The 17,245-nt window shown below is 43.6% G+C and overlaps 1 protein-coding gene across 1 annotated transcript in view; it reads left to right on the top strand.

The window, feature by feature from the left end:
- Nucleotides 1-7,971, top strand: part of HGD (homogentisate 1,2-dioxygenase) — a 48,394-nt gene extending 40,423 nt beyond the window's left edge. The window contains exons 13-14 of the mRNA XM_004577869.3: nucleotides 4,898-5,079; nucleotides 7,616-7,971. Of these exons, the coding sequence (XP_004577926.2) occupies nucleotides 4,898-5,079; nucleotides 7,616-7,762 (329 nt within the window). The 3' untranslated portion in view covers nucleotides 7,763-7,971. The remainder of the gene's footprint in view (nucleotides 1-4,897; nucleotides 5,080-7,615) is intronic.
- The last annotated feature ends 9,274 nt before the right edge of the window (nucleotides 7,972-17,245 follow it).

Below are 17,245 nucleotides of genomic sequence, written 5' to 3'. Positions count from 1 at the left end.
AGTCTAGTTAAAGTTATAACAAGACATATGCCAACAGTTTAGATGAACAGTTTTAGGAGGGGTGTGCAGAGAAATCTTCAATACCCCAGTGAGGAGTAACTAATCTTTGCGTCCCACTCAGTGAGTTATAAGTGCATCCCCGCTGACTGTTTCCTGTCTGTTTCTAAGCTTTCCTTGTTGTTCTCTATTCTAGTTTGTTTGTTTTGAGGGGTTTCTGGAGCGCTCCTGATGGTCATTATGAGAGAGGGTGGGGACCCAAAGTCGGAACCAGGCATGGACCAGAGAAAGCTCCTCTCCCTGGTCCTGAAGCAAGTTTACTGTTCTTCTGTTTCTGTGGACCGCTCAGTGTTCCTGGTTGTCATTCCAATGACCTCAGATCCTGCAAGGCAGGATTTGGGCTTCTTCCATCCCATGTGGTAGATCTAAATGGGGGTGGGTGACCTCAGAGTTCTTGGCCTCCGAAGGCACTCCGTTTCCCCATGGTCTCCTTGGCGGTTGGGATGTAGTCCTCGGTGCTCATACTGATAGTCCTTGGTGAGGATCTGGGAGTCTTCATGGTTGGGATACAAGGCTCCTCCTGTCCGCCTGCTCCACTCTGGGGTCCCTCTCATGCTCTAGGCATTTGACCTCCTGTTAATAGGTTGTTAGGATTGCTCCTGATTCCCCCCATATGCCTTTGTAGTTTTGCTATTGTCTAATGCTGAGTCAAGTCTGTTGTCTATGAGTTACCAGTTATGATCCTAATAGATTATACTTCCCGTCTTCCTCACGCCTTCTAGGGTGATGTAAGATTTCTCTGCTCTCCCTCCCCATTTCAGACGTTTCACAAAAGAACAGATTCAAATGGCTAACAGACATATTAAAAGATGCTCAGGCTCCCTAGCCATTAGAGAGATACAAATGAAAACCACCTTGAGGTACCACCTAACTCCAGTGAGACTGGCCTACATTCAGAACTCGAATAACAACACCTGCTAGCGTGGATGTGGGGAGAAGGGCACCCTCCTTCACTGCTGGTGGGAGTGTAGGCTAGTACAACCACTGTGGAAATCAGTATGGAGAGCGCTTGGAAAATTGAAAATAAACCTGCCATACGACCCAGCTATCCCACTCCTAGCAATATACCCAAAAGGAGTGAAATATGCATGTGAGAAGGGGATCTATAATCTTGTATTTACAGCAGCACAATCTACAATAGCAAAGACATGGAAACAAACCAGATGTGCGTCTAAGGAAGAATGGTTTAAAAAACTGTGGTACATCTACTCCATGGAATATTATTCAGCTATTAAGAAGAATGAAATTATTCTATTTTAAACCAGGTGGTCCCAACTAGAAACCATTATACTCAGTGAAATGAGTCAATCACAAAAGAACAAATACCATATATTCTCTCTCATATAAGGAAGCCAACATGGAAAGTGTAACTGCAACAGTCCAATCTATACTGTTTTTTTTTTAATTGTCTGTTTGCTTTTTTGGCTGTATCCCGTGTGTTTTGATGTTTTTATCTCAGTTTGGTTGCTTCCAAATAATCTCTTTTCTTTAGTAGAATTCATCACATGCTCATGAAGTATACAATGGCATCATTTTTCCCAAGAGACTTCTGTGTTTCTTTTTTGTCACGCATGTGTTGGTTACTCACTGGCGCGTTATTTTTTCAGGGTGCTATAATTTGTTGTTTATGTTGTTGTTGTTGTTACTGATGTGGCTGTTATGAAATTATGTCAATCCAAAAAACAGTAATATTATTTCAACCCCAAACCCCCTGTATCTCATGCAATAAAATATTTTGAAGTAGCCAATGAACCAACAATCGGTATGAGTCAGATTGCTTATGATCTACATCAAAGAATTGTAAAACCTAATATACTTGTAAGGCCCTATGCTACTCGGAAATAAGCCTCGGATTCTTTATATAAGGTTCCTCCCTATATATGCCAGCTTCCAGGATTCAGAGCTTAGCAGTATAGAACCAGCACATCTAATGGAAAATGTAGGCGTAGAGGTGGGGAACTAAGGTCCCCAGATTGAGACGGCTACTTCATGGTCAGATGCCAGCATCTCCCTCTTCACCATCATGAAGGAGAAAAGAAACAATTGGTTACCACTGTGAAGACACCTGCTGCTTTGTAAATGCAGTCACAGTGACCTGTGTCTTCTGTAGAGTATCAAGCGCATTAAGAGGCTTGAACTATTTTCTATCCTGGAATGTAATGTGCTGAAGGGCCTGTTGTCAAAGAGAGAAAATTGGCCTGGCTTATAGCCTATACCTCATAGCCTCATCCTGGGTAATTCACCATTTCATTCTGTCCTAATGTGGAGGTGATTCTATGCTCCTAGTGGAGCGGTCCTCACATTTCAGCAGGTGTCAGTTGCCTGGAGGACTTGTTAAAACATCGACTGTTGGTGCCCACCCTTACACTTTCTGCCTCAGAACCCAAGAATTGGCATTATTAGCCCATTTCCAAGTAATGCTGATGCAACTGTTCCAGAGACCACACTCTGACAATGGAAGAGGATGCAAGTATCACTTAGAGGGTCTTCTTTACAAAGTGTAATCTCAAACCCTACTGTTAGAGTAGTCAGTTTTCTAGTGGAATCTTAGAATCTACATTTGAGGGATTTCGATGTTTTCTTCTTGGGAAACACAGGCCAAGGAAGGACCTGCCTCCCCATCTGGGTAAAGTTTGCTATGGAGCTACAGGCTCTTGGCCCACTCCTTAACTTTACCTCATACTTCAGACTTCCTAAAACAAATAGCCCTGAGAAATGCCTCCTATGATTTGTTCAATGCTCCTGAAGTAAATGTGGCCTGAGGACAGATTTTGTAAAGGCATGATTGCCCTCAGACAGTTGGAGAAAAACCAAAGAGCCCCAAGTGAAAAATGAGTTCTATCAGAACCATAAAAAAATATGGCTTTAGCAATATTCACAATCTTTGCTACTTTAATGGAATTTTAAAAGAGAGGTGGGGAATTATTTCTGTAGAAACACTGCCTCCACTCATCTTAATGCACGTGAGTCAACTAGATTCAGCTTTAATCAGAAAGGCAACGTCTATCCTCCCACTATCCTTTGAAATGTTGAAAGTGATGTAGAAATGTCATCACAAAACTCATTGCTTCCTCAATTCATATTCAGATCAAAGCTGAATTCTGTCTTGCTGTCTTAAAATTAAAGCAGAAAGGTGACCCTGAGGACACATTCCAGGGTGAGGAGCATGACAGAAAATCTAAGTCATGAGCAGAACTCCTTGCAAAGTGTACTGAGATTTCTGTGTGCTTCTTTTCCTCTATTTTTTGCTTTGTAGAGACACAAATAGAGCTTGGTCAGCCTCTACCTTTCCAGTAGTGGCTGTCACGAACTGGCTCACTATGTAAAGCCTTGTACCAGTTTTGTTTTCAGGGTGGAGTAAGTGGAATTGCTTATTGGATTACAGAGGTGTTTAGGCACTTACTTATACTTTGTACATTAGGAAAGGACAGATCATTGATCATTTCAATTGCTTGGCTTTGCAAGGTTGCCACTGCCCTATCTATTTATCTTATTCAGCCCTCTTACAAGAGATTACATGAACAGCTTAAAAAAGCTGTTTCTTCTTCATCTCTGGATCACAGAACTTAGAGCATTGAAACATATACATGAAATGGATGGGTGGACAGGTGGATGGAATAAGAAATGGACAGACAAATGGATAGGCAGATGTGCAGATGAAGATGGGAAGGTGTCTTATTTATTTAATTCTTGTTCTAAATGTGCTTTAAGTGTAATAAAGTGACCAGAACTGGGGCCAGGCAAAGCTAGAAGTCATGAGCTTCTTCCAGATCTCCCACAACAGTGCAGGGGCCCAAGCACTTGGGATATCTTACATTAGCGGGAAGCTAGATTGAAAGTGGAGCAGCTAGGACTTGAACTGGGGATTGCAGGCAGCAGCTTAACCCACTATGGCACAGAGCCAGCCCCAGGAAATTTTCTGTTTAAGAAAAAACTTTCTAGCAACCAGAGCTTTTCAGTAATATGATAGGTTGTAGAGAGTTTTTATCATAGAAAGCATACAGGCAGAGCCCAGGAAGTACTATATCAGGAATGACAGGAAATCCTTCCATATTGAGTAGAAGTGGGGATTCTTCCAATTTTAAGATTTAGGAGTCTATGAATAAATGTTAATAGAAATAAGAAGAAATAAATGAATCTTAGAGACATTATGAAGAGGCAGAAAGACACTTAAATTTACTCAATCGTTATATTTCTTTATTCTTGTCCTAAAAGTACAGCTATTCTGTATAAATCTGATACTTTCTCAATATAAAGGAATGAAACTTAGAGCCATTTTGAAGAGAAGAAAAAAGATTATGTAACATTCAGAGACAGACTATTGGCTATGCTTATTATAATAAATAGCACTTATGGTATGTTTTGCATATAATGATATTCTTTTACATAGGTTATTATTTGAAGATGGACTCGAAGCCCAGGGTTCTTCCCAATGCATCATCTTCCATCAAGACACATACACATACAAACACACACACACACACACACACACACAGTGGCAGTTTCTAGGTTGTAAAGTTGAAATACGGCAATGAATGCCCCATACTAGAGTGGAGCTATTTGGAAAGGGGTTCTGATCTGAAGGAGAAAAGAAGCTTGATCGAGCACTTGTAGGTTTTGACGTTGGAATGCCTCCACTCCTTATTCTGATTTGCATTTGCAAGAATTCTACACTGACAAATGTTTCTTGGTTGTTCTTCTGTTGACTCATGCTCTCTATTAATGCTACATAATGTGTCAGATTATGTGTCTCATCTTCTGGGTGACACTGAAGGGATTGTGGTTAATGCACTGATCCTGGCCTCAAATAAGAAAAATAATACTGCTTCCAACTTCCCAGGGAACTGCATGAGTGAATTCATGGGACTCATCAAAGGTCACTACGAGGCAAAGCAAGGTGGATTTCTGCCAGGGGGAGGCAGCCTGCACAGTGCCATGACGCCCCACGGGCCTGATGCAGACTGCTTCGAGAAGGCCAGCAAAGCCAAGCTGGCACCGGAGAGGATTGCAGATGGCACCATGGTAAGCATGCTAACTAGCAAGCTCTGAAGACCTTAGAGCAGCTCATTGTATTCCTCTGTAGTTGCACAGGAGGAACCAGAAGGGGATAATTGTGGGTTTGTGTATGCCTTGATACATATAGCCCCGTGTACTGACGTCACTCCTGATGCTTTGGTGGAGGAAGAACTTTGAACCTGGAGGAAAACGTGGATTCAAATCTTAATTCTTAGTCCCTAGGGGACCTTGAACCAGTCGCTAAGTACTCTATGCTTCATTATTCCTGTCTGTAATTGGATTTTCCAACCCAGCAGATGGCTGTGAGTTAAACTTTTAGACTAACACTGTTCAGATATAAGGAACTACTAAAATCACTATGTGAGGGTCTTCCTCAGTCCTAAAGCCCTGTGCGTCTGCTGTGTCTCAGAGCATCCTGCTTTGGGAAGTAGTCCTCCAGCCCCAAAGCAGCAGGGCGGCCAGGCATCCCCTTCAGCCTCTTCTCAAGTCGAGCAGCTTCACTACCCGCAGGGCTTGTGAGCAACAATTCTTCAGTTGTTTTATGATTTTCCTTTATTCTTCATTGTCATGAAACCTGTTTTGTATTCCTCCTGTGTTATACTGTAAACATAGAAGCTGAACACAATTGCAGTTGGCTGCGGCACTTTATTTTGTTTTTGCATTCTTGGAGGTAGTCTTTATGAATTACAAGGAGTAATTTCATGCTAATTTGGCTTATAGTATTAAACAAATACCTTTAGTGCTTTGTGGTTTAAAAATCTGTAGCACAGACCTGCCTGACTCCATGACCAATTTATAAAATACCTGAGCAGTGAGAATTATCTGTCCATCTGTCCAATATGATTGCTTTCAGCCCCAACTTGGATCCAGAAGTGAAGCTGTTGTGGAGGAAGGGGGCACAGAATCCTTCCCACCTGCTCAACCTCAGCTGTATTCCCCTTTGAAGGAATTCTACAGAGTGTCCATAAAACCCTTGCATTTCTAGGAGGGGTGGTTTGACATTGTCAGTTAAGGTGTTGCTCCCAAGGACTCCTAGAGGTTAACAGGTTACCCTGGAGTTGCTACCCAGTAACCTCTGGCAATCCAAATTAGCTGTAGGTAGTCAATATGTTGAGGGAGCCATGTTCTATAACAGTGAGACACCATACAGAGCTGTTTTTATGAGGAACTAGGCTTAGAATAATGTCTCAGGCCTAAAGAACTAGTGAGAAAGAGCTTTCCTATGCAGAGTAAATAGGAGAATGAGGCACACTGGGTATCTTGGAGCCTGGAGGTTGGGGGAGTGCCCAATATTATCTAGGCCTAACTTCGAGTCTTATGTAATTTAGATCAGCTCCATCTACATATCTGCTTTATTCTTATTCTAATTTGGCATCATTAACTTGATGCAGTCATGTAGCACAGCTCAACCGAGATGAGGCTTTGGTACTGCAGCTAGATAGGAAGGCTCCCTAAGGAGCCATCAGCCAGGATACGACCATAATCCAAGCCATAATAGCAGCCTTTGTATCTGAACGGTGCTTTGGAAGATGAATAGCACTTCTATGACCTACATGAGCACTTCAGTATGATCCCACCCAGTCTTCATGTCTTCCAGTCTTAGGGAGTCAGACAGGGATCCCCACCTTCATTGTTTCAGGTAAATGTAAGTTAATGTTAATTGGACCTCAAACACTCAGGTGGGTGCTCTGAGTTGCAGCACAATAGAATCTCTTGCTTCTTTTGTACCTGTCGATATTTTTTGCAAATTTCATATGTGAGCGTATCAGAATTACAGCATTTGGATTTTTGTTTTGGCTTTGTTTCTTAAAAGCCACAGTAGGTAGAGAAATCAGCATGTGGTAGAGCTGTGATGTCTAAGATGCATGGAATGCTTGCATTTTCATTCTGCTGTAGACTGAAGCCTCCTGAACACAATGCAACACGTGCCATTCAGACCTTCCTGGGAGGCGACTTTTCAAAGTGCTACATCCACACCTGCCTTTTCCTTCTCGTTCTTCTTGTTCCTCGTTCTCCTTTTCCCAGTCCAGCTCTTGGTCAGAGTGGGAAAAGGCAGTCAGGCTCCAATCTCACCTGAGACCAGTCAGTTCCCAGCTCTGAGCCTCAGGTTTTTTATTATTATTGTTAGTGGGGTTTTTTGTTGTTGTTGTTGTTGTTTGTTTGCTTTGCAGAAAAGAGAGTTTGCTGCCCTCAAGGACATGTAAATACTCCTCCTGAGAAGAGGAGCATTTCCAGGCTTCCCCATATCTGCCCTGGTGTGTAGCAACGTTAGCTCAAGAACCACATGAGGCTTTAGGGCCCAATTTCATGACACAGAATGGAAGTTGAGCTCCAAGAGGTTCAGGTCTATATGATATCTCACCAGTTCATAAGCGGTGATACCAAACCCAGAGCCCAAGGCTCGAGCCTGCTCTCTCATGCTCACACGATTCATTTTTCAAAGATTTTGCCAGCCTGTATCTTCTCTTGCCATCTAATGAAACGTGCTTTTCTAAAACCAACCTCACTTTTATTCTTTCATTCCCATCCTCATTTCCTGCAGGCATTTATGTTTGAATCGTCTCTGAGTCTGGCTGTCACCAAGTGGGGACTCAAGACCTCCAGTTTGGACGAGAACTACTACAAGTGCTGGGAGCCTCTCAAAAGCCACTTTACCCCCAACTCCAGGAACCCAGCAGGATTGAATTGAGCTTAGAGTGTTCTACCATAATTGAGAGTGGATGTGTGCAGTTTTCTTGAGAATCTCATGCCCTCTGGTAGTTTTAGGGGAAGGAGTTAGTTAAAATGAGAATTCACTTTTCATGGTCTAGTATTGTAGAACCTTTGCAGAAAGCTTGTTTGGAAAAAATCCTTGGTTGTTAGCTAAATTACTTAATAAATACATGCAAGTGTTCTGTGAAAGCAGCAATTGATCATAATCAGGCCTGGATGAGACAGGCCTGGCAGACCAGATAAGCCCGTGAGTTTGGGCCAAATCCAGGTCTTTACATGTGCTTAGTCTAAGCACCTTCATTCTAGCAGCATCTACCAGACACCACAAGACCAGGCCACAAGAAGGCTAGGCTGAGCGTAAGGATCCTGAGCTGGGATTAAAACCACAGCCAAGCTGTTAGGAGTCAGTATAGGTATGGGAAATACAGGGGCTCAGCTCAATTCCAAACATTCAGCTGTCAGCCCGGGATAGATGGGCAGAAAGGCCAACAGTTTCTCTAATCTTGATAGTCACAAGCACCCAAGATAATGGATGTAGGACAGGAATCAAAGCCACCAAGTGGTGAGGAATAATTGAGTTACAAGCGTGACCAGCTATCACAGTTTGCCTAACCCTGCTCTGAAAGATCCCTTCTATCCTGGTCAAATTAGAACAGTTGATTGTCTTACTGTTTTTGTCATATCAACTCATTCAATAACCGTAGGGTTGAGTCATAATTATCAGCTGACAAGAAAAACTGCGAATGAATAGTTAGGAAGAAGTAGTTTCTCTGCTAGGAGAACTCTCAGTCTGGGGAGATCAGAACCAGAGATCAAGGCCCCAAGTACTGGATCACAGCAAAAATGAGGCACACAATGCATGAAAAGCTGTACCAACAGACCTCTGCCTGTGCTCAGCCCCCTTCCCAGTGCGGTGGGGCTGCCCAAGACTCAGGGTGTGAGTTGATTAGGTTCCCCTGGTGTAGGAAGACATGCACATCAGAACACAAATACAAGAAGTGATGTTTCTTATTATGCATGTTTTCTCTACTTTGTCGCCATTGTAGTAATTTTGATACCAAGTTTACCTTCAGTAATACATAGTGAGAGGACCCAGGACTAAGACTGTCAGGTGAAACACAAGTGATTCGGTTACATTTGACTGGGTATTCTGCATTTTTGTTTGCTAACTCGGGCAACCACATGAGAGTAGAGTGGTCAAGCAGGTAGACATAGTCCTTGTCCTTTCAGAGGTTGCCCTGCCTGCTAGAGAGGGAGACTGACAAAAAAGACGACACAAATTGTGGAACACATGGAGAAGACATAAATGCAGATGGAGATGCAGTACCAAGTGAGATGGGCTGGGAGAGAGCTTTCTTTACATAGGAAGGTCTTCCAAGAAGCAGTGACATTTAGAAAGAAGCTGAAAGATAAGAAGGAGCTCCTGTGTAAAAGACAGAGATTGGAGCAGGACTGAATGAGAAGAAGTGTTACAGGAAGCTACTGTAACAGTCCAGGCCAAAATAAAATAACAACAGAAAACACCTCATCTGGAACCTAATGAGATAGCAGCAGAGACAGGAGAACCTAACTCCTAGGATGCTGGGAGTAGAGCTGGAAGGACTTGTTGATGGGTTGCATGTATGGGATGAGAGAACAAAGGATGGAAAACAAGGCTGGGGTGACTCTGGGTTTCTGGCAGTGGTATTTTATGTTCTCAAATGATAAGGTGGGGGCTGGCACTGTGGCGTACTGGATAAAGCCACCACCTGCAGTACCATCATCTCATTTGGGCAATGACTCAAGTCCTAGCTGCTTTACTCTGATCCAACTTGCTATTAATATGCTTAGAAAAGCAGCAGAAGATGGCCTAAGTACTTGGGCCCTGCACCCATGTGGGAGACCCAAAGAAGCTCCTGGCTCCCAGCTTCGGACCAGCCCAACCCTAGCTATTGCAGTTATTTGAGAGTGAACCAGAGGGTGGAAGATTCTCTCTCTCTTTCTCAGTCCTCTGTCTCTGCCTCTCCCTTCCTTCTTTATAACTCTGCCTTTGAAATACATTTTAAAATAATAATAATAAGGTAAAGACATCTTTGAGTGTGACTGACACTCGCATGCCTCCCAGTGTTTCGGAACCTTTTAACATCTGCTAAAAATTAAACATTATTAACTAGCAAAGCAGTTAATACCTTTAAATGAGGTTTAACATTGACCACTGTAGCAGAAGATGCCCCAGCCTACTTATACCCCATTACCCATTGCTTTCAACTACAGCTCTCCACCTGGAGCCAAAACTCAGAACTCAGCACAAGTACAGAGGAATGAATAGACCCTGGCTGTAGCCCTCAACCAGTGACCCAAGAGAAGTCAAGCACAGAAACCGCTGCTCTCTCATTCCATTCTTGGGGGCTTGTGTTCCACTTTGGCTCCCTGCAACTCCCCAGGGATTCTGCACCGGCGCCCCCAGTGGCAAGATCTGCATAATGCTCACACCATCCACCTAACCCCCTTGTTTGCTGCTTCGTTCTTCCCGCTCAATTCCCCCACTGGCCTCTGGTACTTACTCTTCTCTCAACCCTAAACTAAGGCAGCCACTAAATTATTTTATTCACAATCCAGCCTTCCCTGTGTGAGCTCATGCTAACCTTCCGCTCCTACACTCAGCTCATTGCGCTCCCCTTTTGAGCTCCTGCTCTCATCAGCTCCGTGGCAAAGCCTTCCTAGACTGATGCAACACCCTGCTTCCCAGCCACTGAGCACCCAAGCCTTTGCACTTCATCTACCCACTCTTGGCAGCAACTCCTCAGCTAGCAACAGTATTTCATTCAGGCCATGCTGTTCATGCTAATTAAAAAAAGATTTAGTTTCCTTCTGTTGTGCCTCAGATCAGCTAGGAAGATTTGTATCATTTCCTTCATTGCCTATTCTCTGAGAGGCTGCCTTCTGCCATGCTCCCCGAGAATCAGATCATCTCTTCACTTCCAAACAGAAAACTTTAAAGAACAGACAGTACCCTGGTTAGGTTACCCCCAAGGACAGGAGGGCTTTGCTGTTACAGAAAGGTGCTCTAGCAGGTGCCATAGCAATCATTCAGCTTGTTCTTCTTTCTGAGAGATTTCACTCATGGCCCAGGCTACCAGCAACAGCTCTGAACAGGTACCGCACCCAGAGGTACATGTATCCCCTTCCTTCCCCCTCCCCAAACGTACAGCACAGCTTAGAGAGGGTCACGACTGAAACAGGTGCTATCAGCATCCAATCAGAAAAGCTAGGGACACTGATAAACATTCCATTGTGTACTAGGCTAGTCCTCTGCAGGTGGCACTAACATCCCATGTGGGCAGCACTTCATGTTCTGGCTGCTCCACTTTTGATCTAGTTCCCTGTTTATGGCCTGGAAAAAAAGCAAAGGATGGCTCAGGTCTTTTGGTCGCCACACCCACATGGGAGACTGGAGAAAGCACCTGGCTCCTGGCATTGGACTAGCCCAGCTCAAGCTGTTGTGACCATTTAGACAGTGAACCATCCAATGGAAGATATTTTCTCTCTCTCTCTCTCTCTCTCTCTCTCTCTCTCTCTCTCTCTCTCTCTCTCTCTCTCCACAATGCATGGACAGTCTCCTTTACCTTGCATCCCCACAAAGCACTAGCAGGTAGTGCTTGTCGGGGTGCCCAGGGGAGAACCACAGCTGTTCTCAAGGTCAGCTGCCCGTCAGGTCTCCTAGCTGCTTCCTGAAATCCCAGGGCTCAGCACCTGCCACCCATCAACTAAATTAGAAGCACCTGACATAGTGTCCACATGCATTAGATTTTTTTTTTTTTAATGTCTTCACAACTTTCCAGAAAGCACGGGACAGGCCAGAGTGAACAGAGAGCTTACTCAGGAGGACAATCTACAGAGCAGTGTGGTAGGAAGGGGCACGCACAGTCCAGGCTGGTGTTTGGCAGAGGTTTTGTTTTGTTTTGTTTTGTTTTGTCTTTTAAGATTTATCTGTTTTTATTGGAAAAGCAGATTTTCAGAGAGAAGGAGAAACGGAGAGAAAGATCTTCCATCCACTGGTTCACTCCCCAAGTGGCCACAATGGCCAGAGCTGAGCTGATCAAAAGCCAGGAACTTCTCTTGTATCTCCCACAAGGGTACAGGGTCCCAAGGTTTAGACTGTCCTCCATTGTTCTCACAGTCCATAAGCAGAGAATTGGATGGGAAGTGGAGCTGCTAGGTCATGAAACAGCACCCTGATTGGATCACAGTGCATGCAAGACAAGGATTTGGCCACTAAGCTATTGCACTGGGTCCTGGCAGAGGTTCAGACAGCCCTGCAGATGCCTGCATCCTTTACTAAGTGATGCTGGAGACTGTTCAGGGTAGACAGCCATCAAAAGTCAGAGAAGGATGAGACAGTTCCGAACTTAGTCTCTGCTAGGGCGTTCTCCGTGCAAAGTGGCAGTCTAGTGGAAGGCAGAAGCCCTCCACCACAGAGGTTCTTCTGAGATAAAGGCTCACAGAGCTTGTGTGCTCAGTGAGGACTCCTGGTCTCCTCCTCCCTCAAGCACACAGTGACCTCCTGGCAGTCCCTGAGGCAGGTTAACAGGGGGAATGGGGATGTGACTTTGGATCACTGCCATGTCAGTAGAGAAACGTAATAACCTAAGATAATAAAAACTGATGGGAAGAGCCTAATAGGGCTCCTCTCCCTTTTGTAGACAGGTTCTTCTCCCCCTGCCCACTGCCTAGCTTTTGAATAAATAAATAAACATATATATATATAGAGAGAGAGAGAGAGAGAGAGAGATGAGGGGAGAGAGAAGGAATATTCCATCCACTGGTTCATTCTCCAAATTCCCACAAAGGCTGGGGCTGAACTGATCCAAAGTCAGGAGCCTGGAGCTTCTTTGCAGATCTTCCATGTGGGTCCAGGGGCCCAAGCACTTGAGACTTTTTCTGCTGCTTTCCCAGACCATTAGCAGAGAGCTGGATGGGAAGTGGAGCAGTTGGGAGGCCCACATGGGATGCCAGCACCACTAGTGGAAGATTAGCCTGTTAAGCCACTGCACCAGTCCTGTGCCATCCCCCGCAACTTTTATTCAATCTATACCTGTCTCTCTGTATCTAGTTGGTCTTGGCAGAGCAAAAGTATTCAAGCTCCATGTTTCCTTCCAACTTCTTGCCAATGAGAGCCCAGGGAATCAGACGGTTGGGTCCCTGCCACCCATCTGGGAAACTCATACTGTGTGCCGCACACCTGACTTCAAGCCCTGCGAAGCCTCAGCTGTTGTGGATATTTGGACAGTGAACTAGAACATGAAAGATCTCTCTATCTCTCCCCAGCTCTAGGTTTTTCTTTCCATCTTTCAGATAAACCGAAATAAGTAAGTAAGAATGCTTTTAAAAAGAAAACACAGACCCTGCAAAGGTGCCCAAGAGCCCAAGAAAGGCACAGAGAACTGAGGGAGGAAGAGACCAACAGAAACTATACGTGAATGTAACCATTTATGAGCAGTTTCTGTACTCTGATTTTCCAGCCTGTTTTGAAAGAGCTATCACAGGTCTGAAATAAAATATCTCCTTCTGGAATGATATTTACTAGTAAAATGAAAACAAGTGACTTGAGTGATGACATGTATTGTATTTTTTTAATTTTTAATGCTGAAAGCTAAACTCCTTTGTTACATTTAATGATCAGCTATACTTCAGATTGATGCAATCAGTGTGTAGAACTGAATCACAAAAGGTGAAGTTCATTCAGAATCTAGGCTCCTGTGAGGCCACATCGAGGTATGACTAAGAGCACAGATGCTAGAGGCAGCCAGCTGGGTTCAAATCCAGAATCTCTGACTCCCTGGTTGTATGACCCTGGGCAAGGTCCTTAACCTTCTGGAGTTTCCGCCTTTTCAGTTGTAGAATGGAAATGCCTCGCCTCTCTCACAGCATGAGAGTGCTGAGTTAGGAAGGTAAGAATAGTACGTGTTCTACTTGCTTTCGGTGGCTCCTCTCACATTGTGTACACTGTAATTCTGGGAGCTGTTATGTAGGGTGGGACTTTAAGGGCATTTTGATCTTGATCCATTTATTTTTATTATAATTAATAGAATGTGTAAGAGTCATTATGCAGGAATTTCAGATTTTAGAAAGAATAACAATTAAGAGAACTGACTCTGGAGTTCCAACAGTACTTTTATAGCAAAATAACCTTATGCAAGAGATTTAAGTTTCTTCAGCCTTACTTTCTTCATCTGAAAGACTTCACAGGAATTTTGTGAGTTAACTAAGATAAGCATAGATGCCGCCCACATAGTTTTCATCACATAGTGAACCCAACCTAACATTAGCTATTATTAATGTTATAGTTTGTTACTCAGTGAACACTTATTAATTCTTCGGGAAAGCTGTAGTGCCACATACTGTGGGACATACCAGAATGAGTATATTGAGTTCTTTTTCCCTTAGTAAATTAGCCTCTAGCTGAAGAGGAAGAGATCCAGGACATGGAAAATGTAAAGGCATTTCCTCCTTTTTATCACCTTTAGCTCTGAGAGCAAAAGACCATCTTAAAGTTTAATCTGAGAGCTCAACAATCTATATTAGCAGATTAACTGAGGCAAAAGTAAAGACAGTCTCTAAAGTGCCTTTGGTAAAAGCTGTTCCCACGCAAAAGTCCACAGAGCTTTCCTAGAGGACTCCTTCCTAATCATCAGAGCCCTGGAGGCGCTAATTAACCTCATCCAGGCTTTTAAAATCTAAAATTACATCAAAAGCTTCTTCACAAACCACTACAGCATTATTTTGCAAGGGACATCTTGCAAACATCAAGTGTATGCAATTCTATACAATTCATGAATGAGAAATTGAACAAATGGAGTAGTACTGTTCATGAATGAGAGCAAAATTTTGTTTTGAATTCTTTGAATAACATTAAAATCTGAAGACAGGTACATGTTATGATAGCACTTCTCTTAATAAAAGGATATGTGTCCATTAGCAGTGTATCCAACTAAATCAGAAAGTCTAGTGTGAGCTTAAGTACTAGGGCTTTGAGCTCATGAAAGGAGCCTGGAATTGGAATGATAGCATGAAGCTGCTCTGGATTCAAGTTCTTTCTAATCTCCTGCTCACCAATATTATTTTCCTTTTCAGCCCTCACATCTGTATCCCAGGTCAAAGCACAGGTAGGAAATAAGCAAATGAACAGAAAGCTTCTCCTGGAAATTGTTGTCTTTTTTATTCAGGAAAGGAAACCTTGGGTCTGGCATCATGGTGCAGTGGGTTAAGTCACCCCTCTGCAATGTAAGTATCCCGTATTGGTACTGGTTCAGGTCCCAGCTATTCCAGCTCTGATCTAGCCTCTGCTATTGGTGCTGGGAAAGCAACAGAAGATAGCCAAGTGCTTGGGTTCCTACTACCCAAGTGGGAAATGAAATGGAGTACCAGGATCCTGGCTTTGATGTGGCCTGGGCCATTGTGGTCATTTGAGGAGTGAAACAGTGGGTTGCAGACCTCTGTCCCTCTCTTTCTGTCTCTCTGTCTCTCTGTCTCTCTGTCTCTCTCTCTCTCTCTCTCTCTCTCTCTCTCTCTCTCTCTCTCTCTCTGTGTGTGTGTGTGTGTGTGTGTGTGTGTGAATCCTGCCTTTAAAATAAATAAAATACATTATTTAAAGGGGGGAAAAGAAAGCCTTCCATGTAGACATCTCCTTAGGTCTCATGGACAGAACTGGACCATGTAGCCACCCTTCTATCAATCCCTGCTAATCCTGATTTGCTCTCTGACCAGAGTTCTACCTACTCTCCCTGAGATAAAGGCAACCCCATCAGCCCGCTGAATAAATCAAGCTTCTACTGAAAAGAGAGAGCGAGAAGGTGTGGGCATGAGTACCTGCCCCCGAAGCCTTCTTGAGGCATTTCAGCAAGAAAAATAGAGGAGACACTGAGTTTAAATACCTCCAAGGCAAATCTGCCAATACTTGTTCTACACACAAAATGATTCAAATGCCTGATTCCTCCCCAGATCTTTCCCTGCTGAAATGGTTTCTGTATGTGTGAATCAGGAAGCCCTTCTAGCAATTGCTTTTAACCCCTGAGAGACTCACACTAATTACAAGTAGGTGAAGAGGGCAGGAGAACAGCGTTCCGATCAGCCCTGAATCCTAATCCCTGCATCAGTAGCGCTTGTTTGTTAATTGCACATGGCGCTTCACTAGTCCAAATCTCTACCACAGAAGTGGGCTGTGGACAAGCAGATCCTGTAAGACTGAGCCTTTAAGCTCTAACATTCTAGAAGTCTGTGGATGTACAGGAAAACCTAACCATGCTTGTGGAAGATCCTGTTCTCTAAGCTACTGTTGCTTCACCTCTCCAGACTGGACTAGGTGTCCTTTCCTAGCATCCAACTTCTTCCTGCATCAGTCTTGATCACTCCAGGAATGATTAAAAATATGTTCTCCGGAGTCAGACTGCCCAGATCTAAGTCTTGCTTTGGCTTTTATTATGTCCATGAATTTGGCGAATGTTATATCCCTCTAAATCTCGTCTATATAATGAGGACATTAAACCCTATATGAAAGAGCTGTTTGGTGCTATCTGGGGAGAAGTGCAAAGCCCTTGCTTTAGCTTAGAGGCTGGAACATAAGTCAGAGTTTAATAAATGTCAGCCGCTGTAATTGTTTTTCTCCACTACGAGTTTCTCTAAGGAACTGTTGCCTGCTTCATACTAGCAAATGGCAGGGCCTCAATAAGTATTTGATCAATGTGGAAGAAGTCTACAGGCTAATGTCCTGTAAGAATTCAATAGGAAGCAGCCTCAGCATCTCCAGAAAATCAATCAACTCAATATCAGCAGAATAATACCAACTTAACACTCCTGCACCTGTTTGGCACCGCCTCCCAAACATCCTAAAAGGACAAGATCACTTCTGGGCCACTCCATTTCTGCAGAAAGTGAATTTGGAGAGAAGTTGCCTTGCCAGCCTATAGAAGATAACTTCAGAGTAACTGACTAATCCCATCTCTATCTATCCTCCAATAAAGCCACCCAAATAATACTATTGATGCTTTCTCCATTATATCAAAAATGAATAAGGTCCTCTTTAGAAAACTATGTTTTTAATGTGACACATACATTGTAAACTTTCCTTAAAGTATTTAGCTGTGCAGTTTCCACAGAAGTTCCTTTTCCCCTTCCCCCTTTCCCTCTTGTTGAGTTCTGGAATCACCTGGATTAGTTTTCTCCTTTGCTCAGATTCTGGATTCCTCCAGGGATGAATTACGTCAATGCATTTGGTGACAGACGATTTTTTTTTTTTTGCAAAGGCATGCTTACAGAGAGAAGGAGAGACAGAGAGACATTCTTGTATCCACTGGTTCACTTCCCAAATGGCTGCAACAGCTGGAACTTCTTCCAGGTCTTCTATGCAGGTGCAGGGTCCCGAGTCTTTGGGCTTGTTGGATAGGAATTGGAGCAACTGTGACATGAACTAGTGCCCACGTAG

Source organism: Ochotona princeps, chromosome 3 (assembly GCF_030435755.1).
Source record: "Ochotona princeps isolate mOchPri1 chromosome 3, mOchPri1.hap1, whole genome shotgun sequence".
Classification (NCBI taxonomy): domain Eukaryota; kingdom Metazoa; phylum Chordata; class Mammalia; order Lagomorpha; family Ochotonidae; genus Ochotona; species Ochotona princeps.
Note: the sequence above shows the minus strand (reverse complement) of the source record. Positions and strands in the feature narration are given on the sequence as shown.